Source organism: Elgaria multicarinata, chromosome 4 (genome assembly GCF_023053635.1).
Source record: "Elgaria multicarinata webbii isolate HBS135686 ecotype San Diego chromosome 4, rElgMul1.1.pri, whole genome shotgun sequence".
Taxonomy (NCBI): Eukaryota; Metazoa; Chordata; class Lepidosauria; order Squamata; family Anguidae; genus Elgaria; species Elgaria multicarinata.
In genome coordinates, this window is record NC_086174.1 from 110,638,782 (window position 1) to 110,657,858 (window position 19,077).

At 38.3% G+C, this 19,077-nt stretch overlaps 1 protein-coding gene across 30 annotated transcripts in view; it reads right to left on the bottom strand.

Annotated features, from left to right (window-relative positions):
• RIMS1 (regulating synaptic membrane exocytosis 1) overlaps positions 1–19,077 on the bottom strand; it is a 278,881-nt gene that overhangs the window by 90,026 nt on the left and 169,778 nt on the right. For 11 of the 30 annotated variants that reach the window (XM_063124981.1, XM_063124970.1, XM_063124979.1 and 8 more), the window contains 4 exons: positions 18,117–18,273; positions 16,892–17,017; positions 14,566–14,628; positions 10,992–11,081 (listed from right to left, as the gene is read on the bottom strand). In XM_063124981.1, coding sequence (XP_062981051.1) covers positions 10,992–11,081; positions 14,566–14,628; positions 16,892–17,017; positions 18,117–18,273 — 436 coding nt within the window. Of the gene's footprint in view, positions 1–2,707; positions 2,792–10,991; positions 11,082–11,608; positions 11,723–12,229; positions 12,308–14,565; positions 14,629–16,891; positions 17,018–18,116; positions 18,274–19,077 lie in introns of all 30 variants that reach the window. The other 19 variants (XM_063124982.1, XM_063124971.1, XM_063124980.1 and 16 more) reach the window with 5 other exon arrangements.

The window sequence follows — 19,077 nt, forward strand, 5'->3', positions numbered from 1 at the left end:
TCAGTGCACCATATACAGCTTCATTGCTTGTGCATGGTGAGGAGAGGGTCAGAAAATGAACGGAGATTCTCCCTCCATTGATATTTGCTGTGGGTCTGGAAAATGTGTTACTCAGTGACGAATAAAAAAAAGGGAAAGCTGGTGAAAAAATGTAACAGTGACAAATTATTTGCAAGATGGGAAGAAAGCAGGAATAATCTTTTTCCTCTGCTATTTTTCAGAGCAGCCAGATTGACAATTTAAATGTTTAGCCTCCAGGCAAACAAGGCTGATTCCTACATATATAGGGGAAAGAGGTTCCTATATAAAAGCAACAAAGATGGACACAAATTAAAGAAGAGCCGCTCATGGCTAAACATGAGGATAAAAGTATTTTCAAAGTAATTATTGTCTGTTTTCAATAAATGCTGTACTTTCAAAAAGAACGTATTCCACTGATCAACTAGTTACTCCATATTCTCAGCTTAAGTAACATTATACTGAATGTAAATCCTACTAAAAATTATTTTGATACCAGCTTGATTAATTATTTAATTGCCTGTGGAGAAACAGACTTGGGCTGTCATCCTAAGCAAGTTTGAGAACAGCTTATTTCTGAGGAGCTAGGTGGGTGAGCATCCAAGATGAACATAAAGGGAGAGAATAGTTTCAGGATGCTATAAGCAAATTTATTGCTGAAAAGCCCAGATTTATTTCCAGCAATAACTTCTTTTATAACATCCTGAGACTATTCTCTCTCTTTGGGCTTATTCCAGAACAAACATATACAGTATAGGAGTGTATTGTTAACTCTGTTGGATTGTTGCCATTGTTTCTTGCCCTGTCCTTGATAAACAGGAGAAATCCTAGGGTAGTATCCAAAGTTGTGATTTTTTTTTTATATTGCCCTAGCAAGCAAGTTAAGTTGCACAAGCATTGGTTTACACCAGCACAACATCATTACCATGAGTACTGGGCACAACTGGATACTACCCCTAGTTCCCTCTCTTTTAATCTAAGAAGTTTCCTCAGCCTTTTCTGAAATGACTTGCCATTAAAATAAGTCATTAACAAGTTTGAAATGTACATCTGTGCCTGCCTTCTTTCTTTTTAAAATATATATTTCCTTCATAGAATTACTCCATGTGCGATTACAAGCTCTGCTGACATTTGGATTGAAATGAATGGGAATGTCGTCAAGGTGTGGAATAGACCAAGCAAGGAGAAGGTCTTAGAAGTTCAGAAATGCTAAATACTTGAACTTATAATTCAGTTACTCAACTAAGTGAGTTTCAGTTTTTAAAAAACGTGGATATTCTATATGTTAAGAGAAAAATGTTTATCATCCCAGAACAACATAGCACTAAGATTCAAATAAGAAAACTGAAATAAAACAACAAAAAGGTCAATGACAGATGTTTACATATATCACATTTGGCCAATCAGCATATAAAGAGAAATTCAAAGCACTGGATTTATTTATTTTTAACTGAACCCTACTTGTTGAGAAACCCTGCCCCTTGAAAAGATTACTTAGGAAAGTATTAACAATCCAATTCAACAAATCATGTCATGTTGTCATGTTCTGAGCTGGGTTCATCTACACCAAGCAGGATATTGCACTATGAAAGCAGTATGAAAGTGGTATAAAAGGCAGGAGCCACTCTACTGCTTTATAGCAGTACTGAAGTGCACTGACAACTGTTGGGGCCCATTGACACATACCATAGACTGATTTCATACAACTTACATAGCATTATATCCTGCTTGGTGTAGATGTGTCATGGGCCCCAACAGCTGTCAGTGCATTCAGTACCACTATAAAGCAGTAGTGAAGATCCTGCAGTGCACTTCAATACTGCTATAAAGCACTACTGTGGCTTCTGCCTTTTATATACCGATTTCATAATGGAATATCCTGCTAGCTGAAGATAACCCCTGTGTCTTTTCAAAAGCTGCTCATGAGGAAGCAATCCAGACTGATGCTTAGGCAGGTTTCAGTGCAGTGATTTAAATGAACTTAAGCATGCCTTACTCTCCTGGATTGTAGCCTCTAGTAGGTGCTCTGAAAAGAAACAAGCTGAATGCCACATATTACAGTGCAATCCTATCCATGCTTACACAGAAGCAAGCCCAACTGTGTTCAATGGGGCTTACTCCCTTGTAAGTGCGTTTTGGATTACAGCCTAAATGTATTATAAAGCACCAAATTAATATAAGTATCAGTGTAGTTATACTCTTGCAGTTGAGCGAGAGAGAGCGGCATTGTGCTACGGATTCCTTGCTACTGCAAAGAATTATAAGAGACTAAACAGGTTTTGCTACATCACAGAGCCCAAGTAACTCCTTGTCTCAACTCCAGTTTCCAGTCTTCAGGGCTGCTGTAAGTTTAATACTCCTACCAGCTGGAGGTTCTGATTCCTGGGAGTACAGTGTATGCCACTTCAAAAGTCAAAGCTTAACATTCTTAGATCCATGTTCATACAGAAGAGGAATACCTGTATACTCTGTGTCTGTCTCTCATTCTTTTACAGGGCAGCTCACTGGGCTATTAGTAAAATAGGCAGCAATTTTTTTCAGTATTTCACTACATAGACATCAAAGGTGCTTTATAATCATTTTAATCATTGAACAGAATTACTGGAAATGGATATTTTAAATACATGCCTTTCAACATTTCTCTAAGATTTATCAAGTCACTTTCCAGTTAGGAGGAGCTAGCTAGTACCTGTCATCCTCCGGAGAAGCATGTTGGATATGAATCCGGGGACTAGTGGGTCGTCTCCTATCTAGTGAGGGGGACCATCTACCTCTGTTTGTTCATCCAACAAAATAGGAAGAAAACAGAACATTTAGTGTATAGCTTTTTAAAAAATCATATTTTATTTGGCAAGGGAACTGAAAAGTACCGCAAAAAGCAGGCATTTACTTTTCCTAAACTTTTTAAAATTCTATTAATTATTTAACTTGAATCTGGTTCACTTTTCCAGACACATATGTATAGTAATATTGTCCTTTACACAGTAGAACACTGGTGGATTTGTTTTTGTTTTTTTAAAAAAACTATAAATAACTGAGGTAACTAACAGTGGGAATGACAACTTTTGTCTTTCAAATATCAATGCATTTTAAAACCCAGTATGTATTCTTGCCAAAACTTCAGCTGGTTTTGGTTCAAATTCAAAAGGGGTTAAAAAACAACCATATCAATTAGCCATAGGATTTTTGCTCTCTTAATTCAATCAACTGAATCAATCAACCAAGAATGGCATCTTGGTGTGGGTAGAATTTAAACACCATGTGACACTGCTGAATACAGAACACACCTCCTAAATAGTATATTCCCTCTAGAGCTCATGGCTATGGTATATAAAAAAGATATACATTATACTGAGTTTCAAATGGTTCATCTGGACCAGCCTTCCCCAGCCTTATGCCAGATGACTGGTCCTATCAACCCTGATATGGGGACTGTGGCTGATGGAGTTGTCGTCCAAAACATCTGCAGGACATCTGGTTGGGGAAGGCTGATCCAGACTGTCTTTCCCATTGCAACTTGCAGCAACTCCCCAGGGGTTCACAAGAGGTCTCTTTCAGCCCTCCTGAGACCCTTTAAATTAGAGGAAGATGCTGTGAGGTTACACTGGTCCTGTTCAGAAGATACCTTACACCATGGTGGTTGAGGCTTTAACCACAGTGGTTTTTTTGATAACAAAAAAGCCTTAACCACCATGGTTTAAGGTATCTTCTGAACAGGGCTACTATCCCCTTGTAATATGCGTCTCCTCCATGATTTTTCCAGCATCTATTCTTTTTCTCAGCTTTAGAGAATTATTTACCATTGAACTGCTATTCACAGCCTCACTCTCAGCAGATATGTCTGGATGTACATTTTCTGTAATCCCTGTGTTGTGTCAACCACCTCACTAATGCTTATTGAATTCTTTTTCTTGTATATAACTTACTTTCCTATGTGTGACCTACAGAGGCTTTTGGGGTGGGGGTGGGGTTTGGCAATCAACAGAAATCAGAACTAAGATTTAAAGGGTGTAGAAGCCTTGATGCTCATTTAACATTTTTTTTTCATTGTGCACAATTCTTCGGCCCCGTTCAGACAACATGCTAAACCATGCTGCTTAACCACAAAATGGTTTATGGAATGCATTAAGGTTAATAGTTTAGCGTGTTGTCTGAACGGGCCCTCGGTGTGATAATGAATATCTTACACCCTCTCAACAACGCTGTGCGATGGGCAGGCCTAAAAGAGCAAGGATTACAATTTAAGACTCCAATCTGAAATAGACTCCAATCTGAAATAGACTGGCTAGGGTGTAATCCCCATTGAACACAATAAATAAAGACATGATTGTGATGTGTGTCTTCCTGGTCAGAACCCAGTCCTGTATTTACTGCCTTGTTATTCCTGCATGGTTTTTCAGATAAAGCAGAGGTGCTGAACCTCAAGCCCGGTAGCCAAATCCAGCCTAACTGAGGTCCCAATATGGTGCTCTGCAGTTTCCCAGGCCATGCTCCCTTCGCCTAGCCCCAGCCCCTTCCCCTCAATTGCTGGTCATTTGGTGGCTTCTCAGCTTTTGTTTTCCCCACCCTTTCTAAAAGGTTGAAATGCCTCTCCTAAAGCTTAGTTACTGGCAATAAGGGCTTCAAGCTCAAAGAAGCTGGTATTTTAGACCCTGCTGCATTTCCCTTTGGCCCAGCCCACAATTGGAATGTGGCCCTTGAGAGATATTCTGAAACGGAATTCATCCTTCAAGAAGTTCAATAGCCCTGATACAGGGCATAGCAGGAAGCATTCAGCAGTATGCTATTTCCTCCCCTTTATAGGTCAAACCCTGCTTTTCAACAAGATATAAACCTAAAATAAAGTATTGTCAAAAAGAACAAAGCAAAAATGTTGCTATAAAAACAAAAGATATGTTCTGTAAAGCAGTGTAACATTTTAAGAAAACTGTTCACAATATTAGTTGTACTTTTTGATGTACTTTTCAGTTTGTGGATTAAAGGTGTTTTTTTTTAACATTGGGTACAAGCAAATGACCTTAGGGGGAGTTAGCATTGCAGCATATTAGTAAAATATTTTAGGTATTTGAAAAGGCAGTTAGTAAGCAGCTGCTTTTTATCTCTAAGCCAAATGATAAAAAAAAAACCAAATAGATATCAAGGCACCAGTGCACCCAAAGCCCTTAATATGCTGATATCCTGTAGAAACGTTAAAAAGAATGTAATTAACTGCAAACATGCATTATAACATTTGAAGACATGATCTCACACATTATGTTTTGATGGAGTGAAACATACTGTACAGAATTAAAATTTAGAATAGCATGCAACAGAGTAATTTTCCAGGTTGGTTGAAAGAATGGACTAAAAATAATAAATCATAGCACTGTGCATAACTAGCATATGCACCTGCTATCGGCCTAGAAAATGGCATCCAGTGTTAGAAGTCACATTCAGACAAAAGTTTCCAATACATCACATGCAGTAAAGATTTAGAAACCATCTTCTGGAAACACCGAAACAATGTATGAAATGTAAGCAGTCATACTGAGGTAGCAATTCTCAGTAACTGACCCTGTTTTACAAAGTTTCAAGGCACAGCATCCATGGTTCCAAACAGAGGAATCCATGAATCTTTGGGATCTCCTTTGGTTTGGAATAGTAATTTCCAGGGGGTTGGATGTGCACGTAGGACTCACCAGTACATAGTCACCGACGTTACAAGCAAGTTATAACAGACAAGGAGCACAAACGATTAGAATGACTCTAGAGAACACTTTTTCAAAATTAATGAGTCCCTGTTTATGAATGTCTGACAGATATTCTGAAGCAAAACCATCAAGTTCTGGAATGCAGGACCATAACGGATGCAACTTCAAGATCAGGAAGCAATAAGCCAATTTATGTTTTTTAGGTGTACACCTAAGTTTTTTGGAAGAGCAAACCTAAAAAATGTAACGAGTAAATAAGAGAAACACATATTTGGAAAGATGTCCCTCACACCAATGTGCTCATCAGAGAGTTAGGATTGGTTACTGTGCACTATTGAGTGTACACTCCGTAGCAAACCAGAGTCATGTAATAGGAGAATTGGCCCTAGAAACAAGTACATAAGGACACATTATTTGAAAGGTTACCTCAGAAGAAGATGGGAGTTTCTGATATTGACTCTGCGGATGCTATTTAATATAGCATTATACAAAGATAATAATAATAAAAAAGTGCAGAATAGTAACGTTGCTGAAGTTCACAATTACTTGCCTTGCAAAGCAAATTTGCCTTGGTTATAATGTTCAAATGTTATCAGGAATCAAACACCATTTCCCAGAGAAGTTCTTTTAAAGCTCAAACTGTAAAATGAAATTCTGCAAACGTGGAAAATGTGCTTCCAGTTTCAGCTCTTTCCCCCTGCCTTCTAAGTCTGGAACATTATTTATTACTCTATTGCATTTATTATTAGTGCTGTAGCAAATAATCTAACTTGTATTTAACACACAGGTGTTTCTGAGAAAAGCTGCGGTGGGGAGATAGGAAAAAAGAGAAACAGCTACTACATTTAAAAGTTTAAGTTTTATGCTTATTAATATACATGCTAAAAGCATCAAATTTGAACTGACCACTGAGGCTTAAGAAGGAAAGCTCTTTGGCCTCATCATAAGCTAAAAAGAACAAGAAAATAGAGGCTAGGAGGAAGGCTTACAGCAGTATGCAAGAAGAAAACCTTTGTATGAAATCTAGGTCATTTGGATTGCAGAAGCTTCCCTATGCTTAGGCAAGCATGTGCCAGGTTTGCACACATCATTTCCTCCACCATCCCAAGAGTTTGTGCTGATCTCCCTGGTGTGTGTGTGCTGGGGGCAATTATGCAGCACTGTCCAACCTGTGATTAATATCTAGGAATTGGGAAAAAAAACCTAGATAAAATCTTTAGGGTCAATTAAAGATGATACGGTAATGTGATCATTCAACATTACACATCACTTGAGAACTCTCAAACATCTATCTACCATTTTCCAATAAAGCTTGTAATTTCTATAGGGAGTTTGATCATCACTAATGCTGGATGCAGTGGCCTTCGTCTTGACAAGTTAGGAAGCTGAGAGCACGTTTTTAGCATCTGCGTTTTAAGTTCAGTGCCTTAAGACAGGGTGGGGGCAGAAGGTAGATCTCCAGATATTTGGGACTTCAATGGTCAATGGTCAGAAATGCTAGGAGCTGAAATCCAAAACATCTGGAAATCTATTGTTTGCCCACCCCTGTCTTAAAGTCACCAGGAGATGCTCTTCTCCTGGTGCCCTGAACACATGATTTATCAATAAGTGTAGGAGCTTTCTTTGTTGTAGCACCACAGTTATGCAATATGCCCTCTCTATGAAGATGTGAGCATTTTAATTGGTTGATCTGATCTGTCTGTTATATTTGCCATCTTCCTTGAATATTTTATGATTATGTTATTTTATTATTTTCTTGTATTTATATGATACTTTTAATCACTTTTGTACGCTGCCTTGATACTCACAAAGGTAAAGGGCAATTTTAAAATATTTTTGTAACAGTTTCCAATATTATTTTTGGAAACAAATCTTCATGTTGACATTTTACTATAACACAGAATTAATACACTGCCATCTGAATTTTCATTCCTACTGCAACAAGAGCAATGCATTTATTCATGCATTGTTTGTAGTAAAAACATTAGTTTGGCGTGTTCAGCCAAGTGCTGACTGTTATCTGTACTGACCCATTGCCATATAGGGTAATAGATGGAAGCCTTTAAAATGATGCCCTTAACGGGAAGACAAAGCTCACTGCGAGAGCTATCATTCCACAGGGGAATACAAGAATACAACTTTGCTAAATTTAAACTGTGTGCCGTCTTCTGTGCCATAGACACATACAGACCAATAAAGCTTTAAAGTTTGGATTTATATACAATATTTTGCAGCGAGGCAAAGCATCTGGGCTAATGCGGTAGAATATCTTTGATCTATTACATCTGCTGATTCAGCTTGCCAAATGTCAAGGAAAAAGATTAAACATGGTTTAAGTATCAGTGCTGCTTCCAAATATATATTACACGCCTATAAAATGCTATTGTCAGCCCATGTAATTTTCTTCAGCAGGCAAGTGGAGCTGTTTTGAATTATACAAAACACTTCCTGAAAGAAACCCTCCAGCACAATTCCACCTCTTTTAAAGATGTTTACATGCACTGTCCCTCCAGAGAAGACATAGCATTGAACATGTCAACTCCCTGCTTTGTCACCTTCTTTATACAAAGAGGCAGCATTGCACAGTCAGTGGCGGGAAGCTGGCAAAATAACTATGGCTCAGTTCCGTTGCTTACCTGGGGAAGCAACAGCCTTCAACAGCACAACACCAGACACATCTACTTCAATAATTCAATGGGCCTTGCTCCCAGGTGTGTGGGGATAGGGTTGCACCCCACATCATGGAGGAGTGCACCACACATGATATTACATGTGATAGCAAGCATTCCGTGGAATGAGCCATACATGCAAGAGCCTGATTTCTGTGATCTTTTCTCCCCTGCTCCATTTGTAGTTGTTGCTGTTGTTATTGAAAAGAGAAGACCCGCCGCCTGTCTGGCCTCTGTGTCGACTGCCTGCATCACATGTTACAATAAGTGGGGGCTGGCTGCGAGTGATGTGTGCCTACTGCTTCACCAGGTAGACTGTCACACATGGGTATGTATCTGAACTAGGCCTATGAATTTAGGAGTTCAATCACTTGCAGTAACATTCAAAAACTTAGTAATTAGTGAGTGAGGAGATACAATTTAGGGGAAATGGGCCATCAATCACATCCTGCCTTTGATTCCACCAGAGGCCCCCGAAATCTAGATCTAGAGATCAGTCATTGCATCTGTCTTCTGAATAAGACTGTGTTTTCCCGTGTTTGCCAATTGAGGGGCATATTTAATTCATTCTTCCACACGCTACAAGTACAGCCAGAGTGGTTCTAGATTGGGAGGTTTTATAAATATGCTCTCTCCTCCCAGTGTGCCAACTGGGACACAATCCATTTTATTATAGCTGATTTCTATGGCCACAACTCATTTTAGGTCTCTTAAAGATTTGTCACTGGGCCCAACTTTGGCAAACCTAAAAAAAGTCATATATAAAGAAGCTCAGCCACAGAGATCAATGATCTGACACAGCAGAGAAACTCCCTATATACTGAGTTTCAGCTTACATTGAATCACTGCAACCTACAGCTAGCCATGGTGATTTCTAATTTCCTTTCATGTGCATACAAAATGATGCACTCTCTTTCTCCCTCTTTGTTTTTCCAGAACATATCAACGTTACAAGTGTCTGAGACAAAGAGGCACCCAAATTAGAACAATGGTAGCCAGAGGGCTGCTTTAACTCATTACACTACACTGGCTCCCATTCATGGCAACCATGAATCAACACGCATAGTTTCAATATGATTGGATCTACCATAATATGTTCTGTGGTTGCCACAAGAAATAAAATAAGTCATTTTTCAGGCCTTAGAATGGGTATGGATAATTTATAATCAATATCCTGTCGTTGCTCTGGTTTGAAGCACTGACTGAATTCTTGCCAGTGGCTCTGGTAGATGCTGACGTTGTGGAAGAGATCTTCAAAGAACAAATACTGGCTGAACTCCATGGTCTTTGAGACACTTGTACAAGGATTAAATTCCCTTTCCATGTATTTAGCCCTTGTTAGCAAAAACAATACAACTCCTTTGGTTGCTCTGAACAAATCTAGGTATTTTTGTTGGTTATTTTATTATTGTCCTTATTATAAGAATTGAGGGGGGACATTACACTTATAGTCCAACTCTTCCTCTAAGGAGCTCAAGGTGGCTTACATATGGTTCCCAGGCAGTCTTCCACCTAGGCAGTTTGCAGGGCTTAGTTTCAGGAGGTGAACCACATCATGTGTTTTCAGACCATTCTCTACTATTCTTTGTAGGTCTAACTTTTGACCTACAAAGAATATGACAAAAGCAGTTTTTTTCCTATATTCAATGCAGGATGATGAACTCAATGGAAATGTTAGAAAAATCAAGACTTTTTAGGAAAAATACCGTCAACATTGAACATGTCCATATAAAAACACAATCACATTTAATCATAAGCCTGCTGGCAGTGTTTAAATATAAAAATTACTAAGTAACTTTAAGGAAGCCAGCTGGAAAAAGAAAGTATTCAGACATTTCAAAGCAAGCTACATTTAAAAAAAAATGGTTGGGAAACATAATGAAAAGTTATGGCTCTGATCCAACAGTACCTGAGCTTCAGACAGGTAGCCCTTTTTAAGGAAACCAGGATTGTGCCAATCAGCAGTTAAGGGATGGGGGCTAATGCCATACCCCACTCCCCTTCCTGAATACCAATCAGCAAGATCTCAGAATTCTTTAAAGGGAAATTTGCTGAATAGGTAAGAATTGCAAGGAGAAGATAATATGTAGTGAATATTAACAATATGATTTATGCATCTTGTCAATCAAGAAAACAACAGAGTCACGTGGCACCTTAAAGACGAACAAATTTATTGTGATATAAGCTTTTTGGGGAGCCAGAGCCCACTTTGCCAGATAGAGAAACAATAAAAGCTGTGCTCAGTAAAACTATCTCAATTAACACCAAAATGTTGTTATCAGCATACTGAGGACTTTTGCAGACAATGGCATTGGCTTGAACTTGAGAGAGAGAGAGAGAATGAAAGAAAGAAAGAAAGAGAGAGAGAGAGAGAGAGAGACAGAGAGACAGAGAATGAGAAAGAAACCTGAAGAAGCCAGAAGCTGTTATAAGGAACATCACCCTACAATAAGCATGATACTTATGGATATAAGCTCAAAAAATGTCTACAAATATCAAAGCCGATATGAGTAATACAGGTGGATATGAATATAAGACTGGTATGGAAAAACTAACAAACTGATACAGACCACCAGCACAGATGACAAGAAATTGAGAAGTCTTTATTTTATACCTTTCTTGTTCTGGTGAATGCAAACTAGAATCAGGCCTCAAGCAGTTGGTACTAGCACTCCTAGCCCTGTCAAGCGAGGGCTGCAGTTCACTAGTGCCAGTGCATTGCATCCAATGGAAGAAGAAGAAGAAGACAAACAAAAAGAAAACAAAGAAAGGGATACAATGTTAGATATTAAATCATAAAGTAATGTTCTCTTTACACAAGATGTCAAGTCACAATGGTCTAATAAATATATAATGGAACTGGCTGGATGAAAAATGTCAAGATTTGTTTTTGATTTTTAAATAAAATAAAAAGAAAATGCTTGAATTTGATTGCATCAAGGAGCAAAGGTATCTAAGGCTGCAATCTAGATCCCATGAAGTCAATCCAGTTGGCTTTCATAGGCAAGATTACACCTCAATAGTGGAAAATGAAACTGGCCAATATCAACTTATGAAAAAGTGGAAAGGAATTACTAAAACAATATCTCAATAGCTTCTATTTTCTCTTAGAAGTCCTTCAACACAAAACGGTGGAATACTATTGAAGTAAATAAAATACTTTACAATGATGTAAATTTATTATACTAAACTAATAGATAAAAGAAAAGGATACATTGACTGAAACCTTACCTAACCAATAGTCCATCTGCAAATCTCGGTATTCGCGAGTTAAGGCAATTACGAAGAAGTGAAATATCCTGACTAAGCACTGATTTGGCCTTAACACATGCAGGCAGGGTTGAGCTTCACAAAGCAAAATAATTTATAAAAAGAAATAAATGTAAGTTTCACATAGAGTGCAAATCACACAGAAAAGAAGAAAGAAAATTTGTGATGGAGTTAAATAAATAAATAAATAAATAAATAAATACATAATGGAAAGTTTAGTACTGTTTAAGCATTTAAGTTTAGAGTGTGTAAGTCCCACTGGGTTGAATAGGGCTTACACCCTGGTGAGGATTTTAGGATTGCAGCCTCAGTTTCTTTCATTTCTGTGGTTAATTTGGGACTTCTGACCTGAACAGGAAATTATATTATGATGAAACTTTGATGGAGTTTTTGTGTGATCAAGTTTCATTTATGGTGTATTGCTTGGAAGACGTTTTTGTTACCTAAGAAGATAAGAAACTATATATACAGGCTGACTGATGTATCTTTGCAAGAATCATCTCCACTATTTTATTTTTCTGGAATGTATATTTTCCAAAAATGGATGTGAGAACTTTAATGTTACATGAACAGACTTCTTACCTGTAAATATTCCAGTAAGTGCCATTCTCTAATAAAGGCATCTTGGGTGGTAGTGTTTTATAGTGCCTAACAGAATTTCTTGAATGTAGCAGAAAAGCAGGTGGGGAAAAGATCCATGCAAGAAACAAAAATATACAAGAACAGATGAAGCAGCGCTTAATGAAGAGTTGAAGTTATGATATAGTAAAAGTTCTGATCAAAAACTTTTACTATGTTGTTAGCAGTTATTTCTAAAATTATCAAGGAACATTAATATGTTAATATGTTATTAATGTTTTAATTCTATGAATCTACAGAACTTGAACTGAAACAAAGAGAAGTTGCAAAGCAGTAGTCAGTCAACTGAATCCTATAAATTCTTCAGGGGGGCTTTTTTCTCTCCTGTTGCTAGAATGCTTTAGCATAGTTCTAAAGTTAGTCTTCCCAAACTGGAAATGATTACCCTACCCTGTGCCTGTTTACCCTACCCTGTGCCTGTTTGCATTCTCTTCCCCTCCTTATTATTCTACTATGATTTTATTAGATTGTAAGCCTATGCAGCAGGATCTTGCTATTTACTGTTTTACTCTGTACAGCACCATGTACATTGATGGTGCTATATAAATAAATAATAATAATAATAATTTGGTTTGTGGGGTGGCCCTGCCATTAGGCAGAGTGAGGCAGCTCATTTGAGATGTCATGTAAGGGAGGCAATTATTACTTTAAATGAATTATGATTATGCTTTTACTCCCAAGGGAGAGGCACCCATAAGTTTTTCTGCCCTCAGGGATAAGGATAAAAATCACTTTGGTTGTAAGGCAACTCTGTTTTATTGAGCGTAACACTTGGGTCAGTCTCAAAATGTGGCCAATCTCATAATAATGCACCTTGAAGGGGCATGGGGGTGTGGGTGCCAGTTGCTGTTCTGACTCTGGTAGCAAAATTATGTTTTACAGCTTGATAAGGATCCAAACAGCCACTTTAGGTGTGGTGAGTGAATTCTTTTCTCCCCACCACCACCAGTCTAATATCAAAACAGCTTTTGAAAGTCCCCTAAGCTTCAAAAGCGGTTTACCATGCAGTATTTGGAGTGGGGTGGGAGAGGTTGCTGTTCAGGAAACAGTCTTGGGGTATGGATGGTTGAATAGACTGTGCTAATGCTGTGCTGAATCCTGCCCCCTATTTTCAGGAACTTTTTATCTCCCTGTGAAAGAAGCATTGTTTTTTCTGCCTCTTTTGCAGGGAGGGGAAGAATTTTCTTCTTGGGGAGGGGGGAAGCATTTCCTCATACTTTCTAAACATGTAGCTTGTTGTTTAGGGGTCTTTCTATTTTATTGTATTGTATTAAAAAAACGCCCAGCAGTTCTTCATGAATGCCTATTTTGACCTCTCCTTCTCCAATAGGCATTCAGGAAGAACTCATGGGCTCCTGCAAGTGGCAGGGGTGTGTTTTTTTTTAATAAAAAAAAATAGAAAGACCCCTCAAAACTTCCTATGCTTAAAAAGGTGCGTAGAAACCCTGTTCCCTTCCCCAGGGAGAAAATTCTCCAAAATTCACACCCCACCAACCCAATTTTGCCAAAGTCTTCATTTTTCCCTCACCCACCACAAAGTGCCAAAAATGGAATAATTGAAATTTTTGGCACAACACTAGTCTGTGCTATATAGTAACGGGACACCTTGCGGGAGACAATATAATCGATTTTATTAAAGCTTAAATGAAGTTGGAAGTTAGGTTCTTTGGTCCAAAGCCCCTGTGTGATTTCATGTAGAGTTGTTGTAAGAGCAGTCTTCCAGGTCTACTTCTATAGAAAGTAGTGTTTTTGGCTTCTACTAAAATGAGAGAGGAACCCCTTGCTGACCAAAAATGATTACTATGTATAAATCACAAAACCAAATATGAAAACGTAAATTAAAAAAAGGAAAATAAACACAACATAAAATAATAATCCTGCCATACATTGCAAGGCCCTTGATAACATGGTTTGAATTATTTAATTTCAGTGTGCGAGAATGTTCCACTGCTATACATTAAACTGCTCAACAGCAGAATCCATGAATTCCAGCCGCTGTATGATATATGACCTTGTGGAATACGTATAGAAATCCACAGATCTGGACATGTTGAGCTAACTGGAATCCTATCCACAGAAGCTCATATATAAATACAAATTTAACAATAATTAAACAACCAGATCATAGCCTTTCATCTGCAACCCTGCTTATGTAGAACTATAGGAATGCTACAGAAGAGGGCTGAGGGAAACAAAATGGCTTGTAAAAGAAAAGGAAAACAAACACATACACCAGAACTATCCATAAGCAATCTCGGTTACCAAATGCCTGTATTTACCTGGTGGTATGTAGGCACTCTGCACTTCTTCCTCGTTTTGCCCTGGGCAGCATAAGAAGCTCACTGCACAGACAGGATGGGTGATGGATGAAACAGATATAAATATGAGGCATTAAATGGCATGAATTATGCCATGATATGCAAATGAGAACATAAAATAAACCAGAAAGCTTGAACTGAGATAGTTACCTTGAGAAGAGTTAAAGAAAGACATATTATAATACTCTTTTTAAATGTGACCAAAAGGTACCTTTGACTTTTGGGGCAATCTTTTTAAACTTAATTCTCAGATCCTTTCATTAGGCCAATTAGATCCCATTTTCAACAGGGCTTAAGCAACTTGAATTTACACAGGTTAACATTCTGTTGACATCTGGAATGGTCTTCAGATTTTCTCAATTTACAATGGGTAGGCTTCCCTGTTACTTTTTTCATTTGTAAACAGGTGTGACTAAAGTAACCGGTTCATTCCAATAAGGCAATATGCTTATAGCAAGGAATATAAAAGAAAAGGATGCCAGAGAATTGTGGAAGTTCAGTGGTTGCTGAAATTTGATATAAGCGATTTGCATTCATTACAATGAGCTTCCTTTTATCTATTCATCAGGATGGGGGGATGCTTATGCCCATTTTTTAAAACACCATACATTTTGAAAGCCTCTTTAATGCACATTTCAGCATACTAGTTCAGACCTGTCTTTCTTTATTGGCAAGAGCTATAGCAGCCTTCCCCAAGCTGGAGCCCTCCCAGCATGGCTAATAATGGGAGTTGTAGTCCAACACAGTGGAGGTTGTTGTCTTTGATGTCAGTGGAGTGGTAAAACTGCTCTTGGTTTCTGTCAGGACCAGTCAGGATTCTAAAGGAGCTATGTACCATATGGAAACACCTTGGCTAGCTCCTTTATAGTTCTGACTGACTGAAGTCTGGAGCAGATGCTCCGCTCCACGGACATCAGAACCACCAGCCTCCACTGATTCAACACATCTGGAGAAAGGCTGACCCATACCTTACAGGAAATAGTGAAACAGCAACAACAAGAGTTGCTGCTGGAGATAACACAAGTCAACAAAATTTCTGCTTCAAAAATTGGATTTGCACACATGCATCCTCCACAACACGAATCATAAAGATACATTTCCAAGGTCACTCATGTGAAGCTTACATATTGTTCATGCAGATGTGCCATTTTAAAATAACCTATGAAATGTGCCATTTCAAAAGAATCTATGAAATAACTATGGTAACATAGAGAGAAAAGTTGAAATATTATCCAAAGCAGTAACTGTGTTGTCTGTCTGCTGTCACACTGCTATGAAAGCATACATTTCATTGGGGGGCTTATCAACAATATCACAAGAAATAATGACACAGAAAAAGAAAAAATATATGAGCCATAACTTGTACTTCATATAGCTAGCTTCTGGAATGTTACCCAACAGAGTCCTACTAACTTTAGTAGGATAGTAATACAGCATGTCTTATTTTCGTATGTAAAGTTTACATATATTGAAAAATAATGGAATGCGTTTTCTCACAAATGAATGATTCATTTCAATGGGACTAATCCATTATTAAAAACAAATGGAGACCATGCAGTAATGCTGTTACTTTGCTTGATCCATAAAGGGTAAAGGGGGCTGGGCTCAAATTCTCCACCATTTCCACCACCCTCGAAAAATATTATGCTAATGCATCTTTATCCCAGTGTCTCCCAGAGTCATACATCACCAGAATAAAACTGGCAACTGGGATGAGGGTGGGATCCAGTCTGTATTACTTTTGTAACTCGGCCATCTCACCAAGCCAGGCTGTGATGAAAGAGATGGATAAGATGGTACCTTAGATGAATGGATGGCACCCTAGATGGGTGCTTCTATAGCAATTGTGTTAGTTCACTATACAAAAATGTGTGCTTTTTTCTTCAGATCTACAGTTCAGATCTCCAGCAATATTGACAATACTAATATTTTCAGGATGATAAAATTATTTTTGCAAGTTTCAAGTCAGTAAAACAACGCTGTTGTTAAATAAAGAAAAATTGTGCTTTATTTTATGCTACCCACCATATTTGTACTGTGAGTACAAAACACAATTCTTTTTAACTGGCTTCCACTACTGATCAGAGCATCTTTGCTTCCCATATACACATTTGATTTAAGTACAATGCCTTAAGGCTTAAAATAAATCCTTTGTTGTTATTGTTGTTGTTACAGGCATGACTATTTTCCACCTCCTATTCTAGACGATAGAAAGTACTTTTCTGCACCAGCCAAAAATACACATATACTTAATTAGAGATTCAGACTCTTAAGATGAAAAACATACCTTTCTTGATCTGACAAATATTGACTATCCATGTCTCTGGACCTGCGATCAATTGGGCTTCGGGAGGCATCATGGTGTCTAGTTGGAGAACGTGATCTTCTCATCTGATGAATTTCATCTAAACTCCTGGAAGTGTATATAGAAGCACAAAAATGCATGACAATACTTTTCTTCTTGAATAGCACACTTTCGTCAAGATTTCTCAAGACACTTGACAAAAACTCTCAGGCCTGATGATTTAGATGCAAGTGGAAGAATACCGAAGAAGGCATGGAAAATCCACATTGTCAGAAAAACAAAATGCAAGCAAGAAATTATATTCCTGCTCACTTTTCATAATAGATCTCTACTGTGTTAGGGTAATAATTGAACTGTTTTTCCTGAGAAGCCAAACCGCCTATATCAAGCCACTACAAGAAAGCCTCTTCTGCTGCTACACCAAATGAAGCCAAAAAAAGTGTTCCTGTGCTACCTTAAGCCTTAAATACCAGATACGATAGTCAATAGCAATTATTTTCTTACTGTTCCTGTCGGAACCAATAAATCAGAATGCATTTGGAGAAAGCGCATTTTTACCTTCCAAATAGTTCAGGAAGCGTATGTCTCCCCTGCTCCCCCCAAATTTACTCCCAGCAATCATGTGCCACTGGTTAGATTGAGAAGTAGTGATTGATGCAAGGCTACACAATGAACTTGACAGCAAAGTGGGAATTTGAACCTGGTTCTTCCCAGTCCAAGGGTGTTTCCAGATGGAGGAATCCCATGGTGAACAGTCAGAAAGGATTGTGCAGCAATTCTGTGTTTTTTTCCTTAACAGATTTTCTGCTAGCGGGAAAAGGAAAAAGAGGGTGGAACTGTAGCGTTGGTGCCTAAGTCCGCCAGGCCCGTCCAGCCACTATTTCGCCCCAACACTATTCAACACTGAGTATTTTCTTAAGACAGTTGCACAATAAAGTAAGGATTCTCTGGAAGGCAGATCACTCCAGACAAATGAATTGCCACAGAGGCATCCACCAGAGTGTGGAAGGAGGCACGTCGGAGATTTGTGTGAAGCTTCCCAATCTGCTTCACATCTATGTAATCACAACAGTTACGACTTAGCCATAATGAAGCACATCTTAAGCCCTCTTGATTTTGGTGTGAGACACACAAGCACACGTTTAACTCCCATTGAGTTGTGCCCAATGTGGGTTAATGAGAAAAGCAACTACAGTTTCAAGCTTACCTCTGTAATGGCACATTTGGTAAACGAGAACGGGTCCTGCCCTGATCGTCACCACGGTGAGGAGATACAGATCGTGAACGATGATGGGTTGATCTTTGCTGTTCTGGCACAGTTAACGTTGTAGATTTACTGTCTCTAGTACTAGACCTATAGCCTACTGGTGAGAATGCAACAAAATGAAGTTAGTTCAGGTAAAAAATGACAAAGTGTTTCATATTTGGACTTGTCTTGTCAGGAAAGCCTCCCTCATTGATTCCAAGATTTTCAGGTAGTTATTTCAACTAGTGAAAATCCTGAAATCATCATGCAGCCAGGGCTAACAAGTAGCATTATATTTAAATGTATATAGGGGAGGGGGATACAAACATACATACAGGAGAATTTACGTGCAGACTGAAAAATTCCCAAAGGTGAAAAAGTGAATAGAAACACATAAAATACCTAAAAGGTATTTGCCACAAGGGTCACTTTTTCAACTCTTAAGTATTTTAAAATTACATTTGTGCATCTTTGGCAGAAGCACTGAAACAATGTTATTGCTAACATTCCTGCAATCAACAGAATTGCTTTTAGGATTGAAGTCTGTGTTTCATTAAAATTACCTTTGTAACAGTAAAGAAGCCATTTGACCCAAAATTGCTCAATATAAAACTATTCAAAGAACAAGCTTCACTTTCGACTAAACATGAAGATGTCACAATCAATTGTTGTTAGCTAGAGCCCTAGCACCACAGGACAAAGCTGGATAGGCAGAGAGAACCAAGTCTAAGGGACAGGTACCAAAATGCTATCAAGACAGCAAATTATTTATATGACCTAAGACCTGGAAGCAAACAAAGATACTGTCCTCCCTTAGGAAAACTACCCAGGCACACACATAATGATGAACTCATGAACTTCAGAGAAAATCCTCTTCTTCTAGAAGGAGGTGAAAAGGCACCAACTCCACATTCAAACTCTC